Consider the following 11,380-nt stretch of genomic DNA (forward strand, 5'->3'; position numbering starts at 1 on the left):
GAAATCTTAAAATTGGCAGAATTTCTCCTATTAATTGCTAAATATGATACACTATTTAAATTTAAATTAATTAAATACAAAAACAGGAAAAAAAATGTATTTATAATAAAAAAAAAAACTGCGCACGCAATTCCTGCGCTATGTGCTTCTGCGCAGGATGTGCGTGCGCAGTTTTTTTTTTCATTTAATTTAATTTAATGATGATGGTCTTCACAGGTGACTGACACAGGTTCTTTTCCCACAATACCCAGGTGCACTACGTCACACACTACAAACTTTCCTTAAAGGGGCAGGCCATACCTGCAACACATCAGCTCTCGATCTCATATACAGATGGCAAGAGAAAGCAGAGACGCAGACTCAGCAACTACATCCGACATCCGATGCACCTTATTATTATCTGAGAGATTTTTACACACTGTCTGATAAAGATCTCGACAGTAAAGGCAAGGGGTAGTGATGAATAAGGTTTTCTTTAACAAGTTAAGTCTTACATTTTCACTTTCCACCTTAAAACTATGACATGAACTGAACTATGAACTAGTTCAGAATTTAAATGGTGAACTATGAACGTGAACTATTCATGTTTACTTGTATGAACTGAACTTTGAACTAATTCATGAGAGGTGTGAACTTGCACAACACTGGTTGTATGCCATATGTTGTATTTGGTGTGTTGTATGTGGAATGCTGTATGTTATATTAGGTAAGTAATATGTTGCATGCTGTCTGTTATTTGTTGAATGTTGTATGTGGAATGTTGTGTATAGTTGTGTTATAAGTATGATACCCTTTTACACAAATAAAGTGCCAAACAGATGAATCGTTTCTTGAATTTAAACTGATTAACTGAACAAATTTACCTGAATTAATAACACACGAACTGAAACAGACAAATGCATGAAAAATCGAAAATGTGCGGCTTATAAACTTTTTGTGAATAGACATTAGAGAAGAAGAGAAAGAGAGAGAGAGAACTCGGATTTCATTTAGCTGTTTGGGAATAGCAGAACTCCTTACTGCACACACACACACAAACACACACAAACACACACGCACACACAGCCAAATGAGCATATGCCTGCTGTTGTTGTGAATATTGTTGTTTATGGTTGGGGTCTGTGTAACGTGTGCGTGGGATTTGGCTAGCGTGTCTGCGCTCGACTTAGTTTTATGGGAGCGATGTTTCAGAGCTAAATCAGCAGCTCTCTAAAAATAACTTTATATCAGGTAACCTGTGTTATTAGTAAGTTCTGTTTGTGCTGATGTTATTCAACAGGGGAAAACTGGAAAAACCCACTCACTCCACTTCAGGTCGGGTTGGGGTCTGACAGAATTATTCAGCGAAACAGCTCTCAACAGGTCTGTGAAAAACAAAAAACACCTTGCGTGCATTTCTAATAAAACCTTTGGGCTTCTAACAGAGTGTTTGTGTTTTCTTGTTTGACTTGACGAGTTGTTCGGGGGCATGTAAGATTGTGGACTCTCTGCATGTGCAGTGTCTGTGGACCTATTCCCTCTCTTATATTAATTCAGATCAAATTATAAAACATTGAATCAACAACTAAACACATTTTTCCATTGAGATTATTAGAGTTGTTGATAATTAACTGTTTATACACCATTTAATATGACTCAAAAGAATTGTGATCCCATACATGCTTTAGTCTGCACAATCTGTAATCACTTTTTTTTTTAACTCTCCTCTCTATGATGAACATTTACAGGCAAGAAAACATTTCAAAAACATTAACGGATAATTACTTCATGGTTGTTGTTCATGTGGTTATTTTACCCCAGGCATTAAAGAAAGGTGAGAAAGCTTCCACATGGGGAGAGGGTTTTCGGAAAATACTCTTCAGCATTTCCTCTCACTTCTTTCCCTCCTCTTCCTCCTCAACACCATCAGAACAAGCTGTGCAAACTTCATTGTTTCCACTGCTGCTGCTTTCCGTCTGCGTTACATGGTCTTTGTCTGGCCGGAAGTACATGCTGATTGTCAAAGTAGTAAAAAGATTTCAACCCAAAACAGTAGTTTAGAAAGTATGACAATTAGAAAGTATGAAATACATCTGCTAAATGGTTGCATCTGATAATTTCTTAATTGTGTGTAACATTTTGAAAGGAGTTTCTGTATGGAAGTCTCTAGAAATATTAATAAATCAAGCAGTCCCTCCAAAAACTAGTGGCGCACTCAGTGCATACCTCAGCCTTGGCCCAACAGTCCCCTCATGAACCACACACACTCATAAATATCAGTCCCCTAAATATGCCTGTATTTTTTCATCACGTTGTCTGTCTGTATGGTTCTTAACATTTTAAAAAGAGTGTAACTAGATAACCTGAATGATAAAACAAACAAACATGTTAAAAATCCAACTTGTAGGTGTTTAAAAAAGTGAAACAAGTTTATTTATAGATCTGCTTCACTGATCTTGATCCACACCAAACTTTCATGGGTCCTTCGCTCACCCATGGTGCATTCTGGTAACGAATCCTGTTCTTCTAGTGTAATCCTGCTCACTAAGAGACAAACAAACACAAACAACAACACAAGCTCCTTGGCCGAGTTAATAAAGAAAATGGCGGACAAGTAGAAAAACATGAGATGAGAAGAACCGTCGGAAAATGTTTACTGAGCAATTCCACCAATTAAGTTCATGCTTCCTCCATATATTTAATGAGAAGAAAATATTGATTAAAGTGACGCTTTCATCAACGGCATCACCTTATCATCATAATTATCGATAATAAAAACACATATACCTAAACCTTGTTCTACATACAGAATATACAACCACTTACCATCCATAATGCATCAGTTTCTGCACCTCCCGCTCAGGCTGATAAAATATTAACGGTCTTTGTACAGTGTGTTCCGTGAGGAATTGTTGTCAGTCATGTCTGAAGCAGCACAAGGAGCAATGATTCACAGATGCTGGGCGCATGGGAACACTCGACCTGTGCACACCGGTCCACTCTTTGCTCCACACGTACCTCACTTCATTATTCATGATGAAACTTCAGGTCAGAGCTGCATCTAAATAAAACTGGGTCATTCTCTAATGGATTAAGGTAGTTACTATTCACAGATTAGTAACATATTCAAAGTGAGCTGCCGAGGAGAGCCCACGGTTCTCTGTGTTGGGTTTGGTCTGGAAGTGAGGAAAACATATAATTTCACCTTTAATAACGTTTTGCTAATCTCTAAATCACCAGGACACTTGAGTTTTTCATCAAGCAGCTAAACTCCAGCTCCAGTACAGAGTGCAACTGTTGGGGACTATTTTTAGCTGCGGATTAAGACACATTTACAGCAGCATGAACGTTTGTGTGCAGTGCATGGATTAAAAGAAAATTACAGCTGCAGGAACTTTTCACAGGAACTAGGAACCTTTGCAGGAACGTTGTGTGCCCACTGCAGGGACAAGGGTTGATCTAAAGTTCAGGGGAAATCTTTTACTTCCTAAAGTCCCTGCTCTTTTGGCACCAAACACACCTGATTGATTGAGTACTCCATCTTTTTATTTCTGTAACTGCAGTTTCTTTCCTCTATTAAGAAGGTTCCGTTTTCACCCCTCTCTTCTGGTTTGTTTGTTTGTTTGTAAACTGGATTGCACACAAAAAACAACTGGAGGGATTTCTGCCAAACTTGGTGAACGTATGGGACATGGGTTGGGGAAGAACCCATTATATTATGGTGCACATCCATATTCTTCAACAGTTATTGTTTTTTGGGCCCGAGCACTGACAGTGGGATGCCCATTGAAAAGTGAATTGTAATTATTATTAATTATTATTATTATTCAGGCAAATTGGCTTTTTGAGGGCTTTAACATGCTCAAACTCTTACCAAAATTTGCAGAAAGTTAGAAAGTGTTGCAAATTTGCGTATTCTGGAGGAATATTCAAGGGTGCGTCGCAAAAATGGCTCAACGGTTCCCCAGAGACCCCCGGAACGTGTTCACAATGACCGATCTTCACAAATATGAAATGCCAGACAAACAAAAAAGTCTTAGTCCACATTTTACTTTGAGGTACTTGTAACCAGGGCTTACATCAGATCAACTTCAAATTGAGATGAGTGTCCTCACAACAAGACGGAGATACAGACCGAAGTGTGGTGTCAAAGTTTGATTACACGCCATTAAAACACGATGTTCTGTATCGCTGACATACATGGACCATGAATCCTTTGATGCTGAGCTGTAAACAAACAACTCTACGTCTGCAGTGTCAATGGTCAAAGATCAAGGGAATCTTTGTCTTGCAAAGGTTACGTGTCTCTCTCTCTATCTTTCTCTCTCTCTTTCTCTCTCGCTTTCTCTCTCGCAGTATTGGGACATTTCCTCAAACCGTGTAAACATTGAGGTACCACGGAGGTACATCCTTCGCCAAAGGAGACGATGTTGTCATAACTCCACTGTGCATTGTCCTATCACCACCAAACTTCTGTCTCATGATCAGAGTACAAGCCTGAACAGCCCTTTGTGTCATTATTTCCTCAGTCATAATTTTTTTTTCAGGCATCGCTTAAAAATGCATGTTCTGCTTTGCAGTCCTAGACATTTTTGAAATTGTATTTTATAGTTGGTGAGGCGATGAGAACTGCATTCTCGGAGGAAGTGTAGGCGGAGAAAGAGACGGCCGTCAAGACCAGCAGCAGCTTGGCTCCGCCCCTCTCAGAGGACGCCACCTTCTGCCCTTGGGTTGGTGGGGGAGGGATTAGAGGGCTGCAGTGGCCACACTCCCCAGGTGTTTCCAAGCGCCAGCCCCCACCTGACATGCTGGACATGCTGTACAGGACAGTGGAAGCCACCATCGCCATAGTTACCAAACTGTCCGTAAAGGACCCCCCCCCCCCCCCCTCCATGACATCACTAACTCACAGCCGCCATGAGATCTTGAACAAAAACTTCCTTATTTTTTTTACTGAAGTACATTCCATAATCTATTATTTATTTTAGTTTCTTCTGCTGTGTTCTGATTCTCCTGATTTTAGTTTAACAGTTTTAATAAGAAGAATGGTGTCTGGAGCTGTGAGGCTTTTTCTTTCCTGTGTTGAAGTGGATTCTTTCAGGTTGGTTTCTGATGAATAGGAAGAGAAATGATCACAAGACCTGAGAGTGTAGGTAACGTTTGAATTGTTTCATGACACTTTGACGAGATGTTGGTTCCGGATAGTAAAGCTGAGGTTGTGAAACAAATTTGAGATGCATACAATTAACTTTACTGAATGACAGGCTCCGTCTGTTCAAGCTGTGAGTTTAACCACGTTAACATTCTGACATCATCACATGACGATGATATGATGTCTACTCTGTTCACCATTAGCATGTTAGCTGTGTAGCTAACAGATAAAGATTTTATTTATTACCTTATTCAGAATTTCATTGCGGTTCATTAGTTATTTAATGATATGAGAACGGGCTGAGATGTGATGATTGACAGCTGACGCTGACTCCTGCGCCTGTATCCTGGATGTTCTCAGTTCCAACATCCGCCCTGAATAATTCGTCCGTCCGTGATCAGGTTGGTCCTTCTGGGACATCATGGACTTGATGCACAGTTTCTGTAAGAAAAAAGGGAATTACCCAGAGTTCACAGCCTTGAGGTGTGGGAGAACAAACCTGGAAGGAGCAACCAACTCCGACGTTGACTTGACGAAAGTATAAACATGCAGCTATACTCAAAGCTGGAATCTAAGCATCACTTTCTGACTCTTTATTTTCTAAACTAACTTCTTTCTTCCACGGCTCATGTTTTAATCAGGAAACGTCAAAGTGAATGTTTGTGCTGTGAACACGTCTCTGCTCTTGTTCTCACAGCAGAAGTGTTGAGGTTCCTTCCCCTTTTCTTTATCTCCATCTTCAGTCTGCATATCAGAGCGTTCATCGTGTTGAAACCGTCGTCTCACTCTGAGGTGCAGATCCTCGATGGAGACCAACAGAAGAAAGGGAAGCTTCGATCCATCTGTTTCGGACAGAAACACAATTCTCAGCATTCAGATTTTAACTTGGTCCAAAACTAGTTATAACAGACAGATTTTTTCTTTTCATTCTCATGTTCTCATCACTTCAGCAAAGTTTTCAGCAAATTGATTTGAATCAATTTGATTGACCTGAAACCAATTTCACTATAAAAAGAACATTCGGTTTTCTAAGTTGCTTCTGTCATTAATTAACTGTTCATTTCAGCTCAAGGGTTAATCTTCTAATTGATTCAATCATCGGACGAGGCCCCTCAGTCCTCAGCTGCTCTCCTTCCTTCTCTCGCTCATATTGTAAATACAATTGTATCTGAAATCGTTCACAGCTTCATGAAGTGACAAGACAAAACAAGAGACGCGTGAAAGACAAGAAAAGACCTCCCATAGTATCTGAAGTTCCTTATTTCAAAATGCTAATTGTTTGTTATCTTCCGTATTTGAGAGGAATATGTTCATATAAGGTCATAGCACCGATCTGAGGGCGACTCCTGGTCGAGTTAAAACAATCTTCTTTCCTTCTGACATTGTTCACTAACTCCTCCGTCTGAAGAGAACTCAACAGTAACGTCCGACAACTTCTCCAACAAAGGAGGTAAATACACTTCAGGTCATTTCACTTTAAAGGGGAACTTAAGTTATATTGAGCCTCTAGTGGCGTCTCTTATCTGACACTTTGTCGAAGGTTTGATTTGGATGAATGTTTGTTCAGAAGCCAGGTCTGAAGTTTGGAAGCAAAGAGCAGCCAAAGCTACAAATACTATTAACTGTATTTATTCTAAACAGCCTTGATCACACCATGCTTGGGGGCAGATGCCGATATTAGGGAGTCAAAAAAATTCTGGTCATCAAAACTAAATCGTCAGTGATTCCTGAGATGTCGTTATCGTACTTATGTGACAAATATATGTAACTGAGGTTTGATTATTTATTTTTTACAGTTTAACAAATAACTTAAATAAAATAAAACCTGATCTGAGTTCAGATGACATGTTAATAAACCTGATCTGGGTCCAGATGGCCGCCCGGAGCCGGATCACGGTTCTGCTGCTGATCTTCCTCCTGTCGACTGAACACAGTTTTGCTGTGAACGTGAAGGAACTTGCACCGCTGGTAAACGAACTCTTGAGCGGGTGAGTAAACTTCTGAATCTTGAACTGACGATGTTTACATGGATAATGATGTTTATGATCTACAGTACAGGCAGTCACCAGGGGGCGCTAAAGAGATTTAGCATGGGGGCTGCCATGTCGTCCATCTTTATTTACAGTCGATGGTCACAGCTGGGACACGACCTACAGGTCACTGTGTTGTGTCCATGGTAACAAACATGTTTTACCTGTTGCGCTCATTTTACCCTTTTTGCAGGTACCGCTTTAATAGTATGTTCAGTCTGGCCGTGAGTATCCCACTGAACCAGGATCAGAACAAGAACCAGAACCAGAACCAGAACCAGAACCATGGCGCTAACCAAATCATCCAGGAAGTCCTCAAAAGTGACCATGCTGACAACGTGAAGAACAAGATCAACAAGGGTGAAGTGTACATTGGCAGCAGGGTGGTTGCAGCTGAGGTTCGGCGACTGGAAAAAGGTTCTGATCATGCAGAGTCACGCGTTGTGAACAACTTGGACCAATTGGTCAACAGTCCTCAAGTCAATAATAACGATTTGTTGCTTTTCTATGTTTATGCCTCCCCATGTGTTGAAAAATGTACGAGTTATGGACACACAGAAAATATCCTTAAGAAGATAAACCGCATTCGGCATTGGAAAAGTTACGCAGTTGTGTTTTCTAAAATATTCAAGCCCAAAAAAGGTCAGGAGAACACGAAGGAAGAGCGTATTGATGCCCTTGAGCGACTTGCATGGTACAAGGTTGGAGGAGGTCATATTGGTCTAGAAAACATCTTCCGCTGTGACAGAACAAAACAAAGCCAAAAACTAACGATGCAGTGCATCAGCTGTTCAAGTAACGGTAACGTTGCACACAAATGTGTGTCAGATGATCCTCCCTCTGCTACCAGCCAAAGTGAGGCCTCTGCCTCCACAAAAATGTGTCCTCAGTCAGCTAGAGGTGGCTCCTCCTCAGAGAGTGGTGCTCAGGATGAATCTGAGTGGCGCAGCGTTAACAGACGAGGGGGCCGAGTAAGAAGGGACATCAGTTGTAGCGTAGAGGACGTATCTTCCCCACAAATTGGCCTTAATTCTGGAGATGGAAATGGAAAAGTGAGCAGAGGTAAAGGAAAAGTGAGCAAGGGCAAAGGAAGTAAAGGGAGAAGAGGCAAAGGAAGGAAAGGAAAAGGGAGAAGAGGGAAAGGAGGGAAAGGAAAAGGGAGAAGAAGGAAAGGAGGGAAAGGAAAAGGGAGAAGAAGGAAAGGAGGGAAAGGAAAAGGGAGAAGAGGGAAAGGTGGGAAAGGAAAAGGGAGCAGGCGAGGGGGGAGAAGCAGAAGACGGGGTTTGGACCAGGAGTGAATTTTTGTTACAGATTTTTCAGAATCAAACATTTGAACCTTTTATGAACGACATGACTGAGTCTTTGAGCTTTGAAGGAATAAAATGTATTACTTTAGAATTTTATTACAGTTCTTTGATTGTCTGTTAATAGATTAATGTTGATAATATTAAAAGATAAATGTATAAAGATAGACGACATGACAGCCACCAAAAGTGAAACCAACACGCCTTGATCGCCCCCTGGGGGATGGCTGCTGTAAGGGTCATAACCTTCTCCTCCTCCAACATGTTAGCAGATACAAAAAATGATAAACATTAAATAAATGTCTCTTAAAGATTTCAGTCATTTCAGCTCGTTCTTATCTCACTGATGTTTTAACATTGCTTTTATGGTTTTCTGAGGGAATGATTCATGGATTTTGATGAAATTAAAGATGATGTTCAATGCATCGACTTTATGGAGCTGCAGGAGAACGTCATGTGACACGTAAACCCACGATCTGAATCTCCTCCATTTGAACTGTTGCTGTGGTGTTGCTCTGTTTAGCATAATTATTGTTGTTGTACAGTCTTCTCATTGTGTTCCTCAGCTTGTTTAATCTCCCCTGGTCTCTAAAGCGCAGTGTGAATAACAAGGAACCTTTAAGTTCTATGAAAACATTTATTTTGGTTGAAACATGTCATGCAGTGTCCATGTTCATGAGAGAAAGCCGTGCAATTAAAGAAGATGTCCCTCAGTTTAACAGTGGTTCACTGATACATGTTCGATAATGAGCAACAGTGGAGCTCTATAGCACAGAGGCTTTGACTCCACAGGAAATATTCATTACTGACTTCATTGTATGACCAGCCTTCTGCTCTGGGTAAAACTTTGAAGTTGTGCGTTAGAGGTTTCTATGCAGGAGAAGTTTTTCCGTATAAACCCTTATACATTTCTAAAGTATATTGCATTATCATCACTTGATCTACAGAGTATATAAAAAATGAGCTTCACCTTGGCCGACTGGGACGTTGCATTGATACTAATCTTGTAAACAGCTGTGGGAGTGGCTACTCTGATGCACAACAAATACAAAATGTCAAACAACTGAGGGAAGAATCTTTCTCTTCCGCTGTCAAATGCTCCACTACTCACTGTGTCTGCTGTTAGATGATCAACATGTAGTATTGGTGAGCAGTGAGAAGCTGGAGCTTCCCCCGGAACTTTAATCAGTGTATGTTTTTGTCCAGAACACAGACCCCTCATTATTTGTAGTTATTGTGTGTGTGTGTGTTACATAAGGCAGCTGTTCATGTGGTGATAATCAAATCATTCCCATGACTGAATCAAGTGGAACTGAGGGTCTTACTCCTCGTGCATCTCTCTCTCTCTCTCTCTCTCTCTCTCTCTCTCTCTCTCTCTCTCTCTCTCTCTCTCTCTCTCTCTCTCCAAACTATTCCCTTCTTCTGCTGTACTGCACATTTATTTTCTACTTCCTCTCACTAGCTTCCTCTCTGCCCATCTCTCTCTCCCTTCACCTCACCCCTCTGCCTTTTTAATATATTAATTCATTAAAGAATACAGAGATAAATTATTAAAAGAGAAACAGTATTTTTTTGTATTGTCAATAGGGTACAAAGGCAAACATATTAGTCTGAGATGGCAGCTGTAACAAAACCACATCGATCAAATGATAAAAAAAATGTCTTAACACCAGTATCAACTAAGCAGAGCCATCTAGTCTTATGAGTGACACTTTTACTCAGCAGTTGACACACTGAGCGTATACGGATTAAAAGCTGCCTGAAATCAGCATTGGAGTCAGGGGAAAACATATTATTAACATATGATCACCTTTAAAGTTTCTTATTTACACATCAAACAGTTATGGAGTAAGATTTTGTGTTTGTGCCCACCTGCTGAACTCAAGTCCAATAGTCTTTCCTTGTTGCTGTGTTTTCGGTCGCCACCACCTACTGAATGGATGTCTCTATATTCGGCCTCTAAATGCTTCACCATGCTCAGAGCTGCAGGTGAAAATGTCCCTGAAGACAGTGGTGAGACTGACCCAGAAAAAAGCTCTGTGGAGCTGAGCAAGCTTATTTAGTTGCCACGATCTAGAAAAAAAATCCACATTGGGTCAGTAATGTTTGTGATACATTTATTTTTGTTTTAAAAATGAGATAACATCAGTTTAGATCATTAATATCACTGCACTAATATGTGCTACACCAAATGAGCACTGTGCTGCAGGAGGCTGCGTTCAGCTAACGTGGTCGACTCTGCTCTGCAGCCGTGTGTGTTGCTGTCCTCACAGAGCCGCTCAGTGTGCTTACATAACGACTGCTGCTCCTGTGGACCCAGAGTCAGTGGAGGATGAAGAAGGACATAATGAGGCCTATTGGTGCGCACTGACAGCTCCACACTGAGCTCCACACTCAACCCTGTGACTCTGTGGCTGGACTACGACAGAAATCAGGGACAATGAAATAAGATCCCACACATTTTTACTGACTTCAAGACTTCCTTGGAAATTGAATTAACTTGAAGTTGAGTCTTGTTTAAAGAGGAATTAAACTAAACATTTACTATTCATTACTGAACAATATATTTAATCAACTGCATAACATTTACCTGTCACACATTAAACCTATTAGTCATCGTAGGCATAAGTGATGATAAAAAATGTTTTATCATCACATATTAGATATACATTTTCTATATATGCCTGATTTATTTTTTTCATCAAAATCCAAGAATTATTTCCTTAGAGTTTGGTGTAACTTTCATAAGAACACCTCTCACAATGTTTAATAGAGGGGGAAGTAAATTCTGGATCCACCCCCTTAATCGAACCCCCTCCAAAAACCATCCATCAAGTTTCAATAAAATGAATTCAGAAGTTTTTTGTATCCTGCTGACAGACAGACAGACTTGAATCCATGACCTCCTTTGCAGA

The 11,380-nt window shown here is 40.4% G+C and overlaps 1 protein-coding gene across 1 annotated transcript; it reads left to right on the top strand.

Moving 5' to 3' along the window:
• Positions 1 to 6,489: 6,489 nt before the first annotated feature.
• LOC133958675 (uncharacterized) lies at positions 6,490 to 8,783 on the top strand. The gene is made up of 3 exons (XM_062393590.1): positions 6,490 to 6,581; positions 7,004 to 7,119; positions 7,355 to 8,783. The coding sequence occupies exons 2-3, from the start codon at positions 7,004 to 7,006 to the stop codon at positions 8,457 to 8,459; spliced, it is 1,221 nt and encodes a 406-aa protein (XP_062249574.1). The 5' UTR covers positions 6,490 to 6,581; the 3' UTR covers positions 8,460 to 8,783.
• Positions 8,784 to 11,380: the final 2,597 nt, after the last annotated feature.

This window comes from Platichthys flesus, chromosome 1 (genome assembly GCF_949316205.1).
Source record: "Platichthys flesus chromosome 1, fPlaFle2.1, whole genome shotgun sequence".
NCBI lineage: Eukaryota > Metazoa > Chordata > Actinopteri > Pleuronectiformes > Pleuronectidae > Platichthys > Platichthys flesus.

Excerpts from the sequence above, each read along its gene's own strand:
- LOC133958675 (XM_062393590.1), top strand. The coding sequence starts at position 7,004 with ATGGCCGCCCGGAGCCGGATCACGGTTCTGCTGCTGATCTTCCTCCTG. Across the intron at positions 7,120-7,354 it reads GTAAACGAACTCTTGAGCGG|GTACCGCTTTAATAGTATGT; the intron begins GTGAGTAAACTT and ends CCCTTTTTGCAG.